Raw genomic sequence first — 21,826 nt, forward strand, 5'->3', positions numbered from 1 at the left:
ATAATTGATGCTTCTCATCTCTCCGTTCCTGTCTGTCCCTGTCTATCCCTCTCTCTGACTCACTCTCTGTCTCTGTAAAAAATAAAAATTAAAAAAAAAATTTTTTTTGAAAAAAGGAGGACATTTTTTTTTTTTTTTTCTATTTTTCCGAAGCTGGAAACGGGGAGAGACAGTCAGACAGACTCCCGCATGCGCCCGACTGGGATCCACCCGGCACGCCCACCAGGGGGCGATGCTCTGCCCCTCCGGGGGGCGGGCCGGGGGTCGCCCTGTCGCGACCAGAGCCACTCTAGCGTCTGGGGCAGAGGCCAAGGAGCCATCCCCAGCGCCGGGGCCATCTTTGCTCCAATGGAGCCTCGCTGTGGGAGGGGAAGAGAGAGACAGAGAGGAAGGAGAGGGGGGAGGGGTGGAGAAGCAGATGGCCGCTTCTTCTGTGTGCCCTGGCCAGGAATCGAACCCGGGACCCCTTGCACGCCAGGCTGACGCTCTACCACTGAGCCAACCGGCCAGGGCCAAGGAGGACATTTTTTGAGGGAGGACGGAACTTACAAAAGGACTGTCCTCCCTAAAGGAGGGTGATTGGTCACCTTATCTCTGGGTATCTCTTAAGTCACAAATGATGTGACAGGACTTGCATAGCCAACCTTCTAGAGCAAAATTCTGCAAAATTTTTCTGTAAAAGGCCAGAAAGTAAATATTTTAGGCCGTGGCTGGGTAGTTCAGTCGGTTAGAGTCTTATCTCAATATGCCAAGGTTTTGAGTTGGATCCCCAGTCAAAAGCACATACAAGACTCAACTAATGAATACATAAATAAATGGAACAACAAATAGATGTTTCTCTCCCTGTCTCTCTCAATTTAATGAATAAAAAATTAAAATGAAATAAAAATCAACCAATCAAATCTAAAAAAATATTTTAGCCTTTGCAGGTCTGTCTCAAGTACTCATCTCTGTAGCTGTAGCAAGAAAGCAGCCCTAGACCGTACTTAAATGAGCGTGACTGTATCACTGAAACTTTATTTGTGGCCACTGGCATGTGAATTTCATATGATATTCACATGTCATGAAATCTTACTCTTCTTTTGATATTTTGCAATTATATAAAAAAGTAAAAACTAAAAATAAAATGTAAAAACCATTCTTAGCTCATCAACTGTTCAAAAGACCCTTATTGAAGGAATTTAGAATCAATTCTTTATTAATTTTAGGATGAGAAATATGACAAACTATTATTATTCCAGAGAGGGGATGGACTTCCAACCAACTGCAGAAAGGAGAAAGGGTCAGTAAATCTTCTACCAAGCTTTCCAGGCAAAGAGTGGAAAAAGACCTTGGTGATGCCCTCACAGCAACCTTTATAAATCTATATAAACCTGTTTTCTTACCGTAAACTGGTGACTATAATCTCTACTTTAGAGGGTTGTTATTAGGGTTGAAAGACATAAAGCGCTTCTTAAGATGTAAATGTTTATTTACTTGTTTTTACAGATGTTTGCTGGGGTTCTCATACCGACTTTATTTCTCCTGGAAGCTTTCCACGAAGTTTTAGGAGATACTTTCCCTTTAAATCGTACCCAACTACTTCAAGTAATTGGACGAGTCAGCACATGCGCATTTCTCTGCGGGGCTGGCACCTCAAGCAACAGCCTTCCTAGAGCCTGTAGAAGGAAGGTTAAAGGTCCTCCCGCGTAGAATTTATACGCAAGCGTAAATCAAGATTGGGGGCACTATATCACGCTAAGAACCCAGTCTCTTTTTGGCGCCTGAAGGCTCCGCCCCCATAGGCCAATCAGTAGGCCTCTCCCTTTACGATGACCAATGGCAATAAGCGGGGGGCGTGGCTAAGATCCCGGGGGCGCGGCCTGGCGCTGAGAGAAGCGGCGGGGCGAACCCGAGGCTCTAGTGAACAGCGCAGCCGGACGGGGATCGCCGGCGGGCGGGGAGCGGAGGCGGCCCGGGCCCGGCGGTCTCCGAGATGTCACGATGGCTGTGGCCATGGTCGAACTGTGTGAAAGAGCGAGTCTGCCGCTACTTGCTGCACCATTACTTGGGCCACTTCTTCCAGGAGCACCTCAGCCTGGATCAGCTGAGCCTCGATTTGTACAAGGGCAGTGTTGCCCTGAGGGATATCCACCTGGAGATCTGGGTGAGGAGTCGGGCCCGAGCCCGGGAAGAGGGCGAGGGACATGGGGCCGCAGCGACCTGAGGCTCCTGATGAAAGGGTCGAGCCGAGGGACCAGGTACCGGGCGTGTTGAAGCGGTGGAAGTCCGGCCCTTGACAGGCGTCGGAGGGACCCGGCTGATCGCCTTCAGAGCTAGGACCTGGGCAGGAAGGGGTTCCTTGCCGCCGCTTCACAGAAGGAGAAACTGGCCGGGGAGAGGGATGTCACTTGCCTGGAGAATGCCAGAATAAGCACATTTAGTTTGAGGCATGATCTGAGGAACGTGGTGCCTTTCTCAAATCAGGCCAAGGGACTAAGCAGAGGGTGAGGAGGGAGCAAAGCGGAGGAACCAGGGTCTCCCAGTAGGACCCGGCCAGGGCAGTGATTAGGTGTGGAGCCAAGCAGCTGATTAGGGAAGACTGTCAGGGGGTCCGGAGCCCTACTGCGGGCACCTGTGGGGAAGGTCCTCTGACCTGACCCTTCAATCCCGGGCCTGGTGGGTGGGGCTCGCCTCCGGACGTGGATGTCAACAATCGCGTCAGCACCCCGTGTTGATCAACACCTCGTGTGACTGCTGCTGCTGCTGCTGCTGCCTACTTCCTGCTTTTGGAAGAGTGGGATGGACCAAGTGGGTGTTTGGGGAGGGAATGGGGGATTAGCGTCCCCACCTGGAGGAAGCCCCAGGGAAGGGCGGAGAGTTCTGGCCCCAGGCAGGAAGGAGGCAAGGAAGATGCTGGGAGGCCAAGAGAAATAAGGTCTGGGGCAGACCTGAGTCTGGGGGCGATGAGGGGCCCTGCGTGATTTACTGCTCAGCTGACCAGGAAAGTTGCAAAGGAGCCACCAGTTAGAGGCACCAGCCCAGGTCTGGCGCTGGCTGGGCAAGGGGGCAGGGGTTCATGTTTTCTGGCTGGGCAGACAGCACCTCTGGCCTCAGTGTAATCTGGGCAGGAAGAGTTGGGCTCTAAGGGTAGGCCCAGTCTTCCTGAGCAAATGTGGGCTAAGGGAAGTCCCTTGAGTCCGGAGTTGGGGGCACGGCCCAGTAGCCTCTTGCCCGTGAATCCCAGTGCAGAAAGCCTTTTCAGACCTCGAAGCTGCCTCCTCCTACTCAGTCCCAAACACTCCTCCCTCACCCAGCCCTGCTCTCCAGCTGGTATTGAATGGGCACCTACGGAGTTCTGCCCTGGCAGAATGCAGGTGCTTTTCCAATAGCCAGCCCTTACCTTGAAGACCTGAAGAAGCGGAGTGCCTGGGGACCCTGAGGTGGGATGAGGAGAGAGGCCTGGGCCCCAGCACATTGGGTGACTGGACTAGACCTTTCTCTCTAGGCCTCAGTTTTCCCACCTGAGGATCTTGCATGAGGAGTTTGGGCTTGATCTCTGGGGCCCTTCTAGTTTGTTTACTCATAGATCCAACAGGTGTTTACCGAGGCTCTCTCTGGGTGACAGAGAAAGCAGGTGGGCTCCTACCCTCGAGCTCCCAGACTGGTGGTGGAACCATTCACCCGTCTGTAATGGGGGGCCCGACCTGTGCCGCAGGGAGAGGTAGAGCTATACCAGGTGTTCGGAGTTGGGGGTCATTCCCTCGGCTCAGGTCAGGCCCCTCCCTGCCCGCTGCTCCTGGACATTCCCATGAGCTCTGCTTGCCCAGAGTGACCATGCGGTGCTCCCGCAGCCTCTGCCGGGCCTTTGGATGTGCTGTTCTCCAGCCTGGAACACGCCACCCTCTGCCCCTCCACCTGGCTTCTCCCTCTTCAGCCTTCAGCTCTCCCCTCCTCTGGCTTGAAAGGTTGGGTGATGCAGTGACACGTGTGGCCAACAGTAGGGGCAGCGTGAACAAAGGCAGGACCTTGTAGGTAGCACGAGGAGGATCTAGGCGAGCGAAGGCCCTCTCCAAGAGAGAGCAGACAGATGAGACCTTCAGGAACCGGGGGACAGTTGGGTTCGGGTTGTCCTGAGCCAGCTCTGTCCCCTGTCTGCTCGCAGTCTGTGAACGAGGTGCTGGAGTCCATGGACTCACCGTTGGAGCTGGTGGAAGGCTTTGTGGGCTCCATCGAGGTGTTCGTGCCCTGGGCTGCACTGCTCACTGACCACTGCACTGTCCATGTATCAGGCCTCCAGCTCACCCTGCAGCCCCGCCAGGGCCCAGGTGAGGGCTGGGTAAGGCTGGGGGGGGAGAGCAGGTAGTGAGTGGGCCTGGGCACCCAGGCGCTGACGGGGTCTGCCTGCCCTGAGTCCCCTGCCTACCCGCAGGACCGGGGCCTGCTGACTCGCAGAGCTGGGCCTCATGCATGACCACGAGCCTGCAGCTGGCTCAGGAGTGCTTGCGGGAGGGGCTGCCGGAGCCCTCGGAGCCACCACAGCCCCTGGAGGGCCTGGAGATGTTCGCCCAGACCATTGAGACTGGTAAGTAGGCCCTTCCTAGTCACTCTAACCCCTGTTCCTTTGTGGCCCACAAGACAGGGGCTTTAGACAGTAGCATGGCCACCCTGCTACTCAGTGGGGAAACTCTGCTTGCCCTTTATAGCTCAACCTGACCCGAGACCCCTTCTCACCCTTAGTGCTGCGAAGGATCAAGGTGACCTTCCTGGACACTGTTGTGAGGGTGGAGCACTCGCCGGGTGATGGGGAGCATGGTGTGGCAGTGGAGATGCATGTGCAGAGGTAGGGGCAGGTGGGCTGGCATGAGGGAGAGGAAGCATGAAGAGCCTCCATCTACCCAGTCCCCGGCCCCACCCCCAGCCAAGGCTCCTGGGAAGTGGCAGAGCAAGTCTGGTTGGGCTGGGCAGTGGCCACAGCCAGAGGGAGGCGGGCTGTGTGGTCAGCCTGGAGTGGTGTCCAGGGCCCAGAGGGTGCAGGCACAAAGTGGCCTTTGCTTGGGGCCCCCAAGGATCAGGTTATGTGCTGAAGGTCTGCGGAGCAAGGACTGGCCACGGAGGTCCAGGATGACCTGGCTGTGATGGAGCAGCTTGAGGACCCCAGTATACTGTGCAGGGAGAGGGGCCTCCACCCGGGGTCACCGGGCACAGGCTGACCCTGCACTCCCCAGACTAGAGTACTGTGACGAGGCGGTGCGGGACCCAAGCCAGGCGCTCCCCGTCGATGTTCACCAGCCTCCTGCTTTCCTGCACAAGCTGCTGCAGCTGGCGGGAGTCCGCCTGCACTTCGAAGAGCTTCCCCCGCAGGTGGGCCTGCTCCGATCCCCCGGTTCCTTTCTCCACACCTCTGCCCTCTCTGGCCCTTGACCCCCCTGTCCCTCCACCCCTTCTACCCGCTCTAATGCCATCTTCTCGACTTCTCCCCTCGTATCTTCTTGCCTCCCAGGAAGGACCCTCAAAGCCCCCCTTGCAGATCGGCAGCTGCTCAGGGTACATGGAGCTGACAGTGAAGCTGAAGCAGAACGAGGCCTTCCCGGGCCCCAAGGTGGGTGCCCGGGCCCGCGGGGAGGAGGGAGGTGCGCCGCCCACTGTCCTGAGCAGCGCTCCTCTCCCCTGGGCCCGAGTGGGTCGCTGAGTGGGGGAGCTTCCTGCCTTCTTGGCAGCTGGCCTCCTCCCTCCTGAGGGTGAGGGCAGTGGGTGTTGGTTCTCCGCGGGCCTAGGTAGCAGGTGTGGCTTCGTGATTGCCTTCTCCACCCCCAGCTGGAGGTAGCCGGGCAGTTGGGCTCCCTGCATTTGCTCCTGACCCCGCGGCAGCTCCAGCAGCTTCAGGAACTGCTCAGTGCCATGAGCCTTGCAGGTGAGGCCTCCAGGTAGTCCAGAGGGTGGGATGGCTGGAGAGGAGCCAGCTGGTCTGAGCTGACACGAGGAAGTATCCTCTCCCATAGACCCCAAGGCCCTGGTTGACAAGCTGAACAAGAGCCGCCCGCTAGGTACTGAAGACCTGTGGCTCATTGAGCAGGACCTGAACCAGCAGCTGCAGGCAGGGGCTGTGGCCAAACCTCTCAGCCCAGATCCCCTTCCCAACCCTCTTGCTAACCTGGACAGCACTGGTGGGTGTGGAGCGACTGGGCCCAGTGGTTGGTGGGGCCACTAGTGTGGGTGCAGGAGTCGGGGCCCACCCACTGTCCCTGATGCCTCCCCCCGACCCACAGACCTCTTCTTCTCCATGGCGGGCCTCACGAGCAGCGTAGCCTCAGCCGTCTCTGAACTTTCCCTCTCCGACGTAGACTTGGGCTCCTCTATGCACAGTGACATGGCCCCTCGCCGGCTCTCTGCCCAGGACCACCCAGCTGGTGAGTAAGTACTCCAGGGGCAGGAAGACCTTGGAGGGTCCTCGGTGTTAGTGGAAGTCACATGTGTGCGGGAGGCCTCCACTGAGGCCTAGCGCTCCAGAGCGGGTGACTGGTTCCCTGGGGAGGCTGCTGATGCAGTGGACCAAGCCTGGGTTTCAGTCAGTGATCTTGCGCGAACACTTCAACCCTCCAAGACTTGGTTTCCCCTCCGTTAAATCGGAGTAATGAGCTCTGACCTGCCAGCTGTATTTTAGCCCGTGTTTATTGAGAGCTGTGTATGTCAGGTACTGGGCTAGTGCTTTGTCACCTCCAGTCCTTCGAGCTCCCTTGGGAGGGTTGAATTGAGCCTGGGCTCAGTGCCTTACATAACAGAGCTTTGTGTCATCCCTGCCTGGCCAAGCTTCCTACCAGAGCCACAGTGCTGCTGGGCCAGGACTTCTCTCTGCCCCCAGCCTGGAGCCCCTGGTGAATCCTCTATCCCCTCAGGGAGGACGACCCTTACACCCCATCCGGACACCCTGCGCCCTGACTCGCTGCTGAAGATGACCTTGGGGGGCATGACCCTCACCTTGCTTGAGACATCTGCCCCATCTTCCGGACCGCCTGACATTACCACGCACTTTTTTGCTGAGTTTGATGCTGCCAAGGACGGGCCCTTCGGCTCTCGTGACTTCCACCATCTCCGACCACGCTTCCAGAGGGCTTGTCCCTGTAGCCATGTCCGGTACAAGCCCAAGGCAGAGGCCTGAGGAGAGATTCCCTGTGTCCCCCACTTCCCCCATCTGATACCCAGGTTCTTTCCATAGGCTGACGGGCGCAGCTGTGCAGCTGTCCTGGGAGCTGCAGACCGGCAGGGGCCGTCGGATTGCCGGCACAGACGTTCACTTCGGGCAGCTCGAGGTGTTGGAGTGTCTGTGGCCCAAGGCCGCTTCAGAGCCTGAGTACATGGAGGTGAGGGCCAGAGGGCGTGTGTGCGGTCGGGGGCGGAGGTGGGGGTGGGAGTGGGCTGAGGGCTCCCCCTGACCCTCACCTCCCACGCCCCACTTCAGATCCTGAGCTTCCCCAGCAACCAGGGCTCCCAGGCCTCAGCTCAGCCCTGTGCTCACTTGCGCCACACACAGACCCTGCGCCGTGTGCCCAAGGTAACCCACCCCCCAGGCCTAAAGACCCTTGTCTGTTTCCCGTGGTGCATTGACAGCACACCCCCAGCGCCAGCCTCCCCTGGTACAGCCCTGCTCCACCCTCCACCCCTTACCCTGTGCTCCAAGCAGAGCATCCCTCCCCATCCAGGGACCTCACATACACGGACCTGTGCATGCTGCTCTCTTAGCCTTGTTGCCCCTCCCTGGCCCGTCGTGGCGGTCCCCTGCTCGCCTCCAAGGCTGGCAGTGGAGAATGTCAGGTGCTTGTTTTCTTAGACAGGTCATCTGCCTCAGGCAGGGTAGTGAGGGTCTCCTGGTCCCCTCCTGGGACCCCTGCCCAAGCCCTTCTCACTACCACCTGGGAGGGCTCCGTGTGCTATTTCTGCTCAAGGAGGCCCCTTCCCGTCCTGCCCTCCCCCACCCCACATCCCTTGCTGACCTGAACACCCTCAACCTCAGAGCCGATCCCGGCGCCCAGCGGCCTGCCATTGCCACTCAGAACTAGCCCTGGACCTGGCCGACTTCCAGGCAGACGTGGAGCTGGGGGCCCTGGACCGACTCACTGCCCTGCTGCACCTGGCCACCATCACCCCTCCCGAGCCACCTGTTGGCTTGCTGGTGAGATGCCTAGCCAGGGCTGGGAGTGGGGCCCAATCCTCTGGCTTACGATCACAGTGGTGGGGCCTGGCAGCAGCCGTGACCTCCATGCCCTCTCACAGACGGAACCCCCGCCAGCGGCCGAGCAGCAGACGGTGGTGCGGCTGTCAGCACCCCGGGCCACACTTCGGCTGCGCTTCCCCATTGCCGACCTGCGGCCTGAGCGGGATCCCTGGGCGGGCCAGTCCGTTCGGGCCGAGCAGCTGCTGCTGGAGCTGACTGAGCCCCAGTTCCGGTCAGAGCTGAGTAGTGGGCCTGGCCCCCCAGCCCCCACCCGCCTGGAACTTACCTGCTCCGACCTACATGGTGAGAGCCTCCCGGGGACAGCGCCTAGTGCAGAGTCCCAGGCCTCTGGGAAAGACAGGCTTAGGGCCACTGAAAAGGCTGGGTTATGGGGGAGCAGACCTGGGCCTGGGCCTCACCAGCTCTGTGGGACACTTGTGCTGCCTGTCCCCAGCCTGCCCTGGGCAGTGGGCAGAGTGGACCTTGATCTCTGTGCTGTGGCAGACCGTGGGCACGAGAAGGCACAGATCTGTAAACAGGAAAGGAGAGTCAATGACTCCACCTGGCGTTTGGGAAGAAATGGGGAAAGGCAGCAGTGACCCCCACTCATCCCCACCCCTCCAGGCACCTACGAAGATGGAGAGAAGCCACCTGTCCCCTGCCTGCGAGTCTCCAAAGCCCTGGACCCCAAGAGCCCCGGCCGCAAATACTTCCTACCCCAGTAAGTGGGGCTCTGGAAGGGGCACACAGAAGGGAGGGCAGTGGGCCCTACAGGCCAGTGACACGCCCGTGCCCCGGCAGGGTAGTGGTGACCCTGAACCCCCAGACCAGCAGTGCACAGTGGGAGATGGCCCGAGAGAAGGGAGAGGAGCTGGAGCTGTCCGTGGAGAGTCCTTGCGAGCTGCGGGAGCCGGAGCCCTCGCCCTTCTCCTCCAAGAGGACCATGTATGAGACAGAGGAGGTGAGGCTTGGGACCCCTCTGGTTTTGTGGAAGCCACATGATGTCTGTGGACCAGGGGAAAGGACTGCCTGGGGCACCGGGAAGAGAGTTTGTCTCTTCCATCGTCTCGTGTCAGTGGGGAGTCAGTAGCAACCCAGCTCACAGGGCCTGGAAGTGAAGGCACTGGCGAGGGCAGGCTCCGGGGGAGGTCAGGACCCGTCCGGCAGCCGCTTAGTGGCAGTGTACATTCAGGAATTGGGAGCCTCTCTGAAAGTGAGGGGGGTGGAGAGAGAGGCAGGTAAGGGCCGGCCTGTGGGCCAAAAAGTCTGGATTTGAATCCAGGCTCTACTACTCCATGGCCGTGTCATCTGAACTTGTTGCCTAATCTCTTAGTTACATACAGATGAGTTTCCTCACCTGGAAAGTGGACGCAATGACCTGTCTCAGGTCTCTTCTGAGGACAAAGGGGTTCACATATGTGAGGCCCTCAGAACAGGCTGACACACGGTCAGAGCATCACCTGGCGTGGCTGTCATCCTAGCAGAGGACAGATGAATGAGTGAACGAGAATGAAAGAATGAGCCCGGCTGGGTAAATGAGCTCAGTGGGTAGTGGCGTCCTGGCACACTGAGGTTGCCCATTCTCTCCGGGTCAGGGCACATACGAGGAGCCATCAATGAAGGCACGACTGAATGGAACTAAGTGGAGTGGCGAGTTGATGCTTCTCTCACTCTCCCTTCCTCTGTCTCTCAATCAGTGGAAAAAATTGTAAAAAGTGAATGAAACGAGCTTAGGATGTCTGATTCCTTGCCAGATGCAGGCCTCAACGTGTCTCAGCTGCCTTTCCCTGCTCCCCATACAGATGGTCATTCCTGGAGACCCTGAAGAGATGAGGACCTTCCAGAGCCGGGCCCTGGCACTGTCGCGCTGCAGCCTGGAAGTGGTCCTGCCCAGCGCCCACGTCTTCCTGCCCAGCAAGGAGGTCTACGAGAGCCTCTACAACAGGTACTGATGTGGGCAAATGGAAGGGGTGGCAGGGGCCGGGCGGGCCTCCCTCCCAGCCAGCGTCCATCCTCCTGTCTCAGGATCAACAATGACCTGCTCATGTGGGAGCCTGCAGACCTGCTTCCCGCCCCCAGCTCCACCCCTGCCGCTCCCCCTCCTGGCTTCCCCAGCTTCTGGCGTGACAACTTCAAGATGTGCAAGTCAGCCTTCAAGCTGGGTAGGAGGGGCCTGCCCGGGTCCCAGGGCTCCCGGAGCTGGGTGGGGCTGGGGCGGCCCTGCCAGGTTTCTTTCTCACTTGGCGCCTTGATCTCACCCCAGACTCAGACTCAGACGACGAGGACGCCCACTTCTTCTCAGTGGGGGCATCAGGTGCCCCCCAGGCTGCCCCTGAGTCCCTGAACCCTCACTCTCAGAGTACTTTCTCTACACTGGTGACGGTGCTGAAGGGTCGGATCACGGCCCTCTGTGAGACCAAGGTGAGGGCAGCCCTGGGTGGGGGCACGCCCCTGCCTGTAGAGCTGCCGCTGGCAGGAGACCGAGACCACTATGAACAGTGCCAGTCCGGGAATATGGCAGAAGGGCCCCAGTGGGGACCGAGTGCCAGCCAGCAGCTCACCTGATACCCCCCCCCCCCCCGCAGTACTCTGTCAGCCACATTGGCACCTGCTGTGTGTGAGGCGCCGTGCTAGGATTCCGAATGGGCACTGTCTGATGCTAGGAGGCAGACAGGGCAGGGTGGTTTTTCTCCCCTCTGGTAGAAAAGGCGGATGCTGCCCCGGGCCTCGAGCGGAGTCTGGGTAGACGCTGGAGCTGATCCTAGTTAGGCCAGGGTGCCAGGAGAGCCCCTTGCCCCCGAGGGTGCGGGACTGCTCTGTGCGGCTTGAGGCCAAGCCACGTGCTCTGTCTGCAGGACGAGGGGGGAAGGCGGCTAGAGGCTGTGCACGGGGAGCTGGTGCTGGACGTGGAGCAAGGCACCGTCTTCAGTGTCTCCCAGTACCGAGGCCAGCCGGGCCTTGGCTACTTCTGTCTGGAGGCTGAAAAGGCGACTCTCTACCACCGAGGTGTGAGGGCTATGGGCCAGTCGCCCTGGGTCTGTAGGGTCCATGGACAGGGTAGGGGCTTTCAGGAAGGATGTGGGCCCCCAGCTTGGCAAGGGGCTCACCAGATATCTTCCCAGCGACCATGGACGACTACCTGCTGCCCCGTCACCTGGAGCTGCCCAGCTTTGCTCCTCCGGCCCAGCTGGTCCCAACCATCTACCCATCAGAGGAAGGGGTGATCGAGCGGGGAGCCTCAAGCTCAAAGGGCCGGGGCCCCCACATGCTGTCTACTGCTGTGCGCATCCACCTGGACCCCCACAAGAATGTCAAGGTACAGCCACGCCCACTTCTGCCCACCCACTTGGCCGGGGTGACTGCCTTCCTGGTGCATGGCAGGCTTGCTAACCGTGTCCCACCCCCAGGAATTCCTGGTGACACTACGGCTGCACAGAGCCACACTGCGCCACTACATAACCCTACCAGAACAGAGCTGGCACTCCCAGGTGAGTGGAGGTGGCACGGGAGGAGGCGGTGCCATGGGCATGGGCTGGGGGTTAGAGGAGGGGAGAGGCCACCCTGTCCTCACCACCTCTCCCGCCTGGGTTCCCACAGCTTTTGGAGTTCTTAGATGTGCTGGATGATCCCGTTCTGGGCTACTTGCCCCCAACGGTCATCACCGTTCTACACACACACCTGTTCTCCTGTGCTGTGGACTACAGGTACCCAGGCTGGCGGGCTGGGTGCCAGGGGGAGGGGCAGGCTGTCACGTGTAAGGAGTCTGCCCCAGCTTCATTGTCACCCCCAGACCCCTCTACCTCCCTGTGCGTGTCCTTGTCACCGCCGAGACCTTCACCCTCTCCAGTAATATCATCATGGACACCTCCACCTTCCTGCTCAGGTATGCAGCCCTCTCCCAAGCTGGGATGCAGCTGCCACTCCTTCAGGGTGCTGTCTTCTTGCCATGTGTCCTCAGGCCATTCTCTGAGCCTTTATGTACAATCAAGTGGTGATTTCTCCATTACAATTGGTTCCGCCTTCCTGGAGGGCAGTTGGACCTTCAAATCAGAGCCTTACAAGCATTCATGTTCTCTGTGCTGACAGTTGACTTCTGGTGGTTGTCCTAGGGTGCACGGGTAAGGCAGGTGGAATATACCGCCTCTGTAGTGTGATTCAACATAGTTGGAACTCACAGTGCAAATGCCCCAAATTACCGCCTGAGTCAGTGAACATGGCCCATCCAGCCTTTATTAAATTTTATTTATTTGTTTATTTTTTTACAGAGACAGAGAGTGAGTCAGAGAGAGGGATAGACAGGGACAGACAGACAGGAACGAAGAGAGATGAGAAGCATCAATCATTAGTTTTTCGTTGCACGTTGCAACACTTTAGTTGTTCATTGATTGCTTTCTCATATGTGCCTTGACCGCGGGCCTTCAGCAGACCGAGTAACCCCTTGCTGGAGCCAGCGACCTTGGGTTCAAGCTGGTGGGCTTTTTGCTCTAACCAGATGAGCCTGCGCTCAAGCTGGCGACCTTGGGGTCTTGAACCTGGGTCCTCTGCATCCCAGTCCGATGCTCTATCCACTGCGCCGCCGCCTGGTCAGGCCCATCCAGCCTTTAAAGTCCAGCCAAAGAATAACATTGAGCCTGACCAGGCGGTGTGGCGCAGTGGACGAGCATCGGACTGGGACGCAGAGGACCCAGGTTAGAAAGCCCATTGGGTTGAGCGTGGGCTCATCTGGTTTGAGCAAGGCTCACCAGCTTGAGACCAAGTTCACTGGCTTAAGCAAGGGGCCACTCGCTCTGCTGTAGCCCCTGGTCAAGGCACATATGAGAAAGCAATCAATGAACAACTAAGGTGCCGCAACAAAGAATTGATGCTTCTCATCTCTCTCCCTTCCTGTCTGTCCCTATCTGTCTCTCTCTCTCTCTCTGTCACCAAAAAATGAAATAAAATAAATAAGACTTGTTTTAAAAGAACTATGAATGCAGGTCGGGAGACAGGACCCTTCTTCCTGGGGTTGCTTGGAGAACGATAAAACTGGGCCTGCAACATGGGAGGCCAGGCCCGTCCTCCCAAGTGTACAGATGACACTGAGGCCAGAAAGGGCCCAGCACTAGTGTCTTGTGTGGCGGGGACCTGCTGTGGGTGTCCCCCTGCCTGTCTCTGGGCACCCACCCCTGCTGGCCTCCATGGAGCCGCCGCCTGCAGTGGCTCCGGGCCCTCCCTTTTCAGCCCTGTTCCCCACCAGGTTCATCCTCGATGACTCAGCCTTGTACCTGTCCGACAAGTGTGAGGTGGAGACCCTGGATCTGCGACGAGGTGGGCAGGCCTGGTCTGGGCCCCTCCCCTCTGCGGGGCCATGGTCCCCGCCACACACCGAGCAGGCAGTGTCCTCCCCCACCCGCTGGCCGGGTTCTCAGCTCCCATGCCCTGTGCACGCACACGACGGCTGCACCCAGACACACCCCCGATTCTCCCCTTTCGGCGGCAGGGGGGCGGTTGTGAGAAGGCAGTAGGAGTAGCCCCTGTCCTCTCTCCAGATTACGTCTGTGTCTTGGATGTTGACCTCCTGGAGCTTGTTATCAAAACCTGGAAGGGGAGCACTGAGGGCAAACTGGTGAGTGCGGTTGCCTTCAGGGGGTCACCCTCCCCCACACCGTCGCTCTGCTTCTGCGCCCTGTGCCCTTCCCGGGGTGCCCCTCACTGTGAGTCTTGCCACTAGAGGGCAGCTGCAGCTGTGGCAAAAGCAGGGCCTGGTAGGCAAGAGCCAGTTCCCTCATCCGTGAGCTGGAGGGGTGGACCTTGACTGGCTGGCTGGCAGTGTCGGGCAGAGGGCCTCGGGAAGACCTTCTCTCCAGGGCCTACCCTGTCTGCTTTCTGGGCTCAGCGTGCTCATCGTTCAGGGGTACCCCCCAGGGAAGACCTAGCCCGCCCTGTCTGTATGGAGAGGACCGAGCCTGGGCTGATGGCACCCTGCCCCCACAGAGTCAGCCGCTGTTCGAGCTGCGCTGCTCCAACAACGTGGTGCACATGCACAGCTGCGCCGACTCCTGCGCCCTGCTGGTCAACCTGCTGCAGTACGTAATGAACGCAGGCGACCTGCACCCCCCACCCCGGCCCCCCAGCCCCACCGAGATTGCTGGCCAGAAAGTACAGGTGAGGCCAGCCGCACTGGCTACCAGAGCTCTGCCCAGCCCTCCCTACCATGGTCCCCGGGGGCCTGCCCTCCCTCCGGGCACTCATTCACCACCCTCCCCTGCCTGGCCCAGCTCTCCGAGAGCCCCGCTTCCCTGCCCTCGTGTCCCCCAGTGGAGACGGCCCTCATCAACCAGCGGGACCTGACCGATGCCCTTCTGGACACCGAGCGCAGCCTGCGGGGGCTGGCCCAGCCTTCAGGTGGGCTGGGGGGCTTCGGGGCCAGTAGTCACACTGAGCACCCACACTGGGCATTACCCCAAACCAGCCTTTCTCTCCCTCAGGTGGCCCCCTCCCTCAGGCCTCGCCAGTGTCAGTCTACTTATTCCCAGGTGAACGGAGTGGGGCCCAGGCCGCGTCACCCCCAGCTGGGGTCCCTGCTGGCAGTTTGGGGTCCTGCTCAGAGCCCAAGGAAGACAAAAAGGAAGAGGAGGGGGATGGAGACACTCTGGACAATGATGAGTTCTGCATCCTTGACGCCCCTGGCCTGGGCATCCCGGTGTGTAGTGGGCAGGCTGGCAGGGGCAGGAAGTGGCGGGGGAGGTTGGCTCAGTTCTAGAGCTCGAGGTGGGAGAGGCAGGGTGGTCACTCTCCCGGGAGGTGGGGCTAGGAGGGCCTTTCTGGGAGGCTCCCTGAACTCAGCCCTGGAGGAGATGGTGGATTTCCGGAGGAAGGGATGGAAGGCGTGCGTCCCGAGCAGAGGGACTGGAACAACGGGGTGGGCAGGGCGAGGGCAGGTGGTTAGTGGGAGGGTGAGGAGAACCACTTGGCTGCCTCCTGGCCCCCAAGTACCAGTGGGAATATCACATGCACCCCAGGTCCCAGGGAGACAAGGCTGGCAGGAGCAAGGGGACTGAGCCCCATCCTGGACAGAATATTCAGACACAGGCTGTGGGGACAGTGACCATCTTTTGTCAAAAATGGGAAGGAGCCTGGCCGGGTGGTGGCGCAGTGGATAGAGCATCGGACTGGGATGCCGAGGACCCAGGTTCGAGACCCTGGGGTCGCCAGCATGAGCGTGGGCTCATCTGGTTTGAGCCAAGGCTCACCAGCTTGGACCCAGGGTCGCTGGCTCGAGCAAGGGGTTACTCAGTCTGCTGAAGGCCCGCGGTCAAGGCACATATGAGAGGGCAATCAATGAACAACTGGGGTGTCGCAATGCGCAACGAAAAACTGATGATTGATGCTTCTCATCTCTCTGTTCCTGTCTGTCCCTGTCTGTCCCTCTCTGTCTCTGTAAAAAAAAAAAAAAACAAAACAAAAAAAACCCACACACACCAAAAAAAAACAAAAATGGGAAGGAGATGTGAGAATAGAAGGAATGGGGTAGAGGGAGGCCGGGACTGGGGAGAGCACCTGTGTCACATGGGCTCGCTGGCCTCCTCTCTGCAGCCCCGGGATGGGGAGCCCGTGGTGACACAGCTGCAGCCAGGCCCCATCGTCGTGCACGACGGGCACTTCTCACGGCCGCTGGGCAGCACGGACCTGCTGCGGGCACCTTCCCACTTCCCAGTGCCCAGCACTCGTGTGGTGCTGCGTGAGGTCTCCCTCGTCTGGCACCTCTATGGGGGTCGAGACTTTGGCCCCCACCCCAGCCACAGGTGAGAAGGAGACAGTGCAGGTGCCAGCTGGGACAGTGGAACCTGTCAGCCCAGGAAACAAGGCTGGGCGAGGGTCCAGCCCTGACCTTTAGCAGCTGGTAACCTTGAGCCGTACCCTCACCTCCCTGGCCTCAGTGCCGCCTCCTTCCTATCCCATCTGCCTCCCGGCAGAGGGTCTCCTGCCATAGGCTGAAAGGGCTGCCCTGAGCGGAGTGGGTGAGGAAAGGCGGTTCCGTGAGTCAGCTTGTCCCTGTCCCTCTTCCTAGAGCAAGAGTTGGCCTCGCGGGCCCTAGGGGCTCTCCTTCTCGCGGCTCCGGCCCCAACCGGCCCCAGAACTCCTGGCGCACGCAGGGGGGCAGCGGGAGGCAGCACCATGTCCTCATGGAGATCCAGCTCAGCAAGGTGAGCTGGGGTACTGGGGTGCAGGGTCCAGCGGTGGGGGTGGACTGTCCCGTCTCTGCCACTCAGCCAGCACTTCACTCCTTGAGAACTTACTCTGGGCCTGAATGTGTGTGGGGTGGATTTTCTAGATGTTTTTAGGATGTAAAACTGGCACCCCTGGTGACAGGTTGGAGAGCAGTGGCTGGACCAGGGCTTACACTGAGGGTGACGGGCAGACGGAAGGTGTGGGCGTGGAGACGGATAGACCTGGGGGAGGAGGTCCGAGTTCAGTGTGGCCACGCTGGTTTCAGATGCCTGCGAGATGGCCACATAAAGGTGTCCAGGCAGCAGCCAGGCATGGCTCTGAGACGGGGCTGTGTGCAGGAAGGGTGCTAGGAGCAGAGGGGCCGGAGGCGAACCCCACCCTCTGGCTCAGGCTTCCACCCGCCCCACAGGTCAGCTTCCAGCACGAGGTGTACCCCGTGGAGCCGGCCGCAGACCCCGCGGCCCCCAGCAAGGAGCTGGAGGAGCAGCCGCTGTCCCGCCAGGTGTTCATCGTGCAGGAGCTCGAGATCCGCGACCGGCTCCCCTCCTCCAAGATCAACAAGTTCCTCTACCTGCACACCAGCGAGCGGATGCCGCGGCGCGCCCACTCCAACATGGTACCGTGGGCAGGCCATCGGGCCGCCTCTTCAGACACGCTCACACAGGCGTCTGGGGGAAGGTGGGGCTCAGGCCGGCTTAGCTGTAGACACAGGACTACTGGGCTGGCCGTAGTGAGCAGGGACCCAGGGCCTGAGGCCCAACAGGCATCCAGACCTCACCCTCTGTTCCCAGCTCACCATCAAAGCACTTCATGTGGCCCCTGCGACCAACCTGGGTGGACCTGAGTGTTGTCTCCGGGTCTCGCTGATGCCCCTGCGGCTCAACGTGGACCAGGTGAGTAGGCTGGGTGGGGGCAGGCCTGAGGTGAGCCCCCTTGCTGCCAAGACCCCGAGCCCGACCTGTGCCCCACACTCTGCCCCCACAGGACGCACTGCTCTTCCTCAAGGACTTCTTTACCAGCCTGGCAGCGGGCATTAACCCCATCGTGCCAGCAGAGACCCCCGCAGAGGGTGAGAGGCTGGACCGGGGAGGGGAGGGTCTTGGCTTCCCATCCACCCTGGGCCTATCCCTGGTTTTTCTGATCGCCAGCGCACCCGGAGACCCGAGTCCAGCCCAGCAGTGCCCAGGAAGGGCAGTCCGAGGGCACAGAGAGCACTGGAGCCCCGGAGACTGCAGCGGGCGGACAAGGCTCTTCCTCTGAGCAGCAGCCCATCTACTTCAGGTAAGCCTCGCGCTGGGGGCCTGGGTCAGACTGCACAGGGCCAGGTCAGCGACTAAAGGACCCTGCTCTTTATCCCCAGGGAGTTCCGCTTCACGTCCGAGGTGCCCATCTGGCTGGATTACCACGGCAAGCACGTCACCATGGACCAGGTGGTACGTGGGACCATCCGGTGGATGGCTGAGTGGGCTGGGCCCTCTGGGTCCCCGTGCTGCTCGGGTGTGGCCTGGGGCCAGGAGGTCAGGGCTCGCATCCAGGCACCACTGGCCACTGAGGTGACCTCCAGTGGGCTGTGCAGGTCCCTGTGGCCCGTCATGTAAAGCAGAACCCTTTCTCCCTCCCAGGGCACTTTGGCCGGCCTCCTCATCGGCCTGGCCCAGCTCAACTGCTCAGAGCTGAAGCTGAAGCGGCTCTGCTGCCGGCACGGGTGAGCCACCACACGCGCCCGGCCCCTCTGCAGGGTCCCGGTCTTCCCCTGGTTCTGCTCCCGCGCCCCGGCCCCTGTGCAGGGTCCCGGTCTTCCCCTGGTTCTGCTCCCGCGCCCCGGCCCCTGTGCAGGGTCCCGGTCTTCCCCTGGTTCTGCTCCCGCGCCCCGGCCCCTGTGCAGGGTCCCGGTCTTCCCCTGGTTCTGCTCCCGCGCCCCGGCCCCTCTGCAGGGTCCCGGTCTTCCCCTGGTTCTGCTCCTGACTGGCTGTGTGTGGCTGGCCTTGGCCAAGATAGGAACCTTTGGGGGCCTCAGTTTCTCCTCTGTGAAATGGGTACAGTCGCCTTGCCCCCCGTCTGCAGAGGGCTGGGTGGGGCCTTGGGGAGTATTGAGGTGCCTTAGTCCTCCTGGCTCTGTGACCCCTCGGTGTGAGGCTCTGTCCCACCTGCTTCCCTCTCCTCTCCCCAGACTCCTGGGCGTGGACAAAGTACTGGGCTATGCCCTCAATGAGTGGCTGCAGGACATCCGCAAGAACCAGCTGCCTGGCCTGCTGGGGGGAGTGGGCCCCATGCACTCAGTTGTCCAGCTCTGTAAGTGTCTGGCTCTGGGGACTCTAAAAACTGCCCACACTCTTGGGGAGCCTAGAAGCTGCCATTGGGAATAAGTAGGGGAGGTCCCAGTGTAGGCTGGCGGGAGCTGCTCTGACAGCCGCGTTCCCCCAGTCCAAGGGTTCCGGGACCTGCTCTGGCTGCCCATCGAGCAATACCGGAAGGACGGGCGCCTCATGCGGGGGCTGCAGCGGGGGGCCGCCTCTTTCGGCTCCTCTACGGCTTCTGCTGCCCTGGAACTCAGCAACCGGCTGGTTCAGGCAATCCAGGTGAGCGCGTCCAGCTGGGCTGGGCTGGAGGGTCCACTGTGGCCCTGATTCCACCCCACACTCCACTGACACTGGGTAGTCTGGGGGTGCAGAGTTTCTGAGGAACAGTCACAGAGAGAAGAGGCTAAGTGACTGCCCAGGGCTTGCAGCTGGGTCTCCCGAGGCCCATGTGACCCCCATGCTGGAGGATGAATGCCCCCAGGCTTTATAGCCCACTGGGTCTCTGCTCATGGCCCCGTCCTGAAGGGGAGGGACAGGGAGTGTGTTTACAGACAGGAAAGGAAGGCCTGGTTCATTCAGGCCCTGGGGGCCCCGCAGGGAGGCGTCCCGTAGGCGCAGGAGTTCAGGGTGGCAGGGCAGCGAGTCCGGTGGTGTGGGGGTGGGGCTGGGCGAGAGGCACAGGAGTCGCAGACAGAAGGCGGGTTGGACTCAGCGATGGACTGAGCGGTCCGTGGGTGAGTGAAGGGGAGCCCGGTCTGTGCAGCACTGCTCCGTAGAATGGGTGAGGCCAGGCACTGTGCCCAGCTCGGGCAAGGGGCACCCAGCAGATGGGGTGGGGTGCACCGGCATGGTAGCCACCAGGAGGAGGGGCTTGGGCACAGAGCACGTTAGGAGCAGCCCCTGAGGAGGCGTGCAGCCACCTGAGCCCCCTGCCCTGGCTGGTGGGGCCTTTCCTGGACCCGCTCAGTATAGCACAGGTGTGGGGCGGGGCAGTGGCGGCTCCCTGGCCTGGTAGCCTAGTGGTCTCTTGTATCTGTCTGAGCAGCCTCTCCTCAGTGCTGTCCCCTGTGCTTCCCCAGGCCACAGCCGAGACGGTGTACGACATCCTGTCCCCGGCGGTGCCCATCTCCCGCTCCCTGCAGGACAAGCGCTCTGTGCGAAGGCTGCGCAAGGGCCAGCAGCCAGCTGACCTCCGGGAGGGCGTGGCCAAGGCCTACGACACCGTTCGAGAGGTAAGAGGGCCAGCCCTGCTTCCGGGCATCCCACACCCACCTCTCCCCCCAGCCCCCTGCACTGACCTCCCCCCCCACAGGGCATCCTGGACACCGCTCAGACCATCTGTGATGTGGCATCTCGGGGTCATGAGCAGAAGGGGCTGACCGGTGCTGTGGGGGGCGTGATCCGCCAGCTGCCCCCCACCGTGGTGAAGCCGCTCATCCTGGCCACAGAGGCCACGTCCAGCCTGCTCGGGGGCATGCGCAACCAGATCCTCCCTGACGCACACAAGGACCACACTCTCAAGTGGCGTTCGGACGAGGCCCAGAACTGAGCGTCAGTTGCCCGGGACTCCAGGGCGCTGCCCGCCCACCACGCCTATCCCGCCGCAGCGACACTGCGTCCTGAGAGCTGTGGCCCAGAGCCTGGCGTGGGCCCTCGGGAAGGACCGGGAAAGGCCCTGCGCGGGGCCCACATGCTGCTGCCAATCGCTGGGAGCGTGGGGCCTCCCTGCGCGGGGCCTTGGCGCTGTCTGCACTTTGTCTGGGGAGGACGGACATGCCCCCACCACCTGGCCACACTGCTGCCTTGTCCCGGGATGGAGGCTGTTGGACCCTCGGGTCCTGAGCCCACTCAGCACTCAGCCGAGCGTCTTTCTGTCTGGGGAAGGAGGGGAGACAGACGCTGTGTGATTCAATGTATTATTTTTTAAGCTCCTGAGCGTGTGGGTCAGTGTCTGCATGACGTGGAATAAACTGTGCCCACTGCCAGCCCCTCGTCCTCTGTACTGCACTGCCCTGGCCTCAGCCTTGACCTTGACTGGCACCCAGATTCCCACCTCGCATCCAGCACCTCCCATGTCGCCCGCAGGGTTCACCACACCCACCCACCCCACCCCTGCCCAGCAGGCCAGGGTCTCCGCCCCAGCCTCTGACCCAGCCACCTGCCCATCTCTGCACTCCTCACCGCCCTGGGCTCCTAGCTCCCCTCCTGTGGGGCTGCCACCCCAGCCCCGCTTCTGCTGCAGCAGGAGCAGAGTGAAGGGGAGGCGGAGTGCCCCTTGGAGGCCACCTACCCAGACCGCGTTTCTTGGCTCTGTCCCTGCAAGAGGCCAGGGCCCGCCTGACCGGGGCCTGGAGTTGGGAGACAGTGGGGAGGACGCTGGACCAGAGCAGAGGGCAGGGCTGTGGAGCCCCCGCGAGGCTCGGACCCTAACTGTATGCTCTGGGCCTTGATCTTTGAGCTCCCGGTCCTCCCTGATAATCCCCACCCAGCTTATAAGGACCTGGAGGCCCCGCCAGCCCTCCCTGGAAGGCTGGCCCCGCTGGAGGCTGGAACCTCTATCCCAGGGTCCCAGCTGCAGGGCACTGGAGGGGGAGGGCCACTGGGGCAGCACTGATTAGAAGGTGTCCTGAAGTGGCGTTTGCACAGATACTTCCATGGGATAAGGAAAACGCCCGCTGCCACACTCCCCACACAGACCAGGGAGAGGGGCTTGCCCGCGTCTCTTGCCTTGCCCTGCTCCCCAGTAGCACTGCACTGCTGTAGGTGGGCCCGTGGAGAAACTGAGGCACAGACTTAGGCCATCTACAGACCCCTCTGTGGTTAACGAAGGTCCCCACAGCTTCCCTCTGCCCCTGGGGTCCCCTTCTCAGCAAGGGATATATGGGCACCAAGTGAACAGGGCAAAATTTTTGTCTTGGTGGATCCAGGGTCCTCGCTGTCCATGGACACCTGAGGCAGTAGGCCGAGCTGGGGAGGGGGCCGGGAGGGCGGTGGGCTGTGGACTGCTGGGGTCAGATGCCATCGGGTGGGGTAGACAGGCCTGGCCCTGCCCGGGCACAGTTCAGGGCTCCTGCCCTTCGAACTGCACTTGTGATCCATATTGACAGACAGCAGGATAATCATT

General features: G+C 60.8%; 1 protein-coding gene across 2 annotated transcripts; it reads left to right on the forward strand.

Moving 5' to 3' along the window:
* Nucleotides 1–1,874: 1,874 nt before the first annotated feature.
* Nucleotides 1,875–20,687, forward strand: ATG2A (autophagy related 2A). Of its 2 annotated transcripts, none has more exons than XM_066359138.1 (41): nt 1,875–2,146; nt 4,145–4,307; nt 4,412–4,564; nt 4,720–4,822; nt 5,208–5,343; nt 5,483–5,581; nt 5,797–5,893; nt 5,982–6,146; nt 6,249–6,389; nt 6,876–7,113; nt 7,196–7,340; nt 7,439–7,531; nt 7,991–8,149; nt 8,251–8,494; nt 8,816–8,912; nt 8,993–9,152; nt 9,994–10,136; nt 10,217–10,353; nt 10,455–10,612; nt 11,047–11,197; nt 11,314–11,507; nt 11,599–11,679; nt 11,789–11,895; nt 11,982–12,074; nt 13,428–13,498; nt 13,720–13,796; nt 14,165–14,335; nt 14,449–14,575; nt 14,659–14,873; nt 15,767–15,975; nt 16,242–16,377; nt 16,812–17,018; nt 17,194–17,295; nt 17,387–17,471; nt 17,551–17,683; nt 17,763–17,835; nt 18,025–18,107; nt 18,573–18,694; nt 18,827–18,981; nt 19,782–19,934; nt 20,015–20,687. In XM_066359138.1, the coding sequence occupies exons 1-41, from the start codon at nt 1,976–1,978 to the stop codon at nt 20,249–20,251; spliced, it is 5,784 nt and encodes a 1,927-aa protein (XP_066215235.1). In that variant the 5' UTR covers nt 1,875–1,975; the 3' UTR covers nt 20,252–20,687. The 2 variants fall into 2 exon arrangements, with proteins under 2 accessions (XP_066215235.1, XP_066215245.1); XM_066359148.1 differs by having other exon boundaries at nt 14,707–14,873.
* Nucleotides 20,688–21,826: the final 1,139 nt, after the last annotated feature.

Source organism: Saccopteryx leptura, chromosome 1 (genome assembly GCF_036850995.1).
Source record: "Saccopteryx leptura isolate mSacLep1 chromosome 1, mSacLep1_pri_phased_curated, whole genome shotgun sequence".
NCBI lineage: Eukaryota > Metazoa > Chordata > Mammalia > Chiroptera > Emballonuridae > Saccopteryx > Saccopteryx leptura.

What these genes read in the sequence shown, in the direction of transcription:
- ATG2A (XM_066359138.1), top strand. Translation starts at nt 1,976, where the DNA reads ATGTCACGATGGCTGTGGCCATGGTCGAACTGTGTGAAAGAGCGAGTC. An exon ending in GCAGCCCCGCCAGGGCCCAG is followed by an intron (nt 4,308 to 4,411) that starts GTGAGGGCTGGG and finishes GCCTACCCGCAG; the next exon opens with GACCGGGGCCTGCTGACTCG. An exon ending in GCACTCAGTTGTCCAGCTCT is followed by an intron (nt 18,695 to 18,826) that starts GTAAGTGTCTGG and finishes GCGTTCCCCCAG; the next exon opens with TCCAAGGGTTCCGGGACCTG.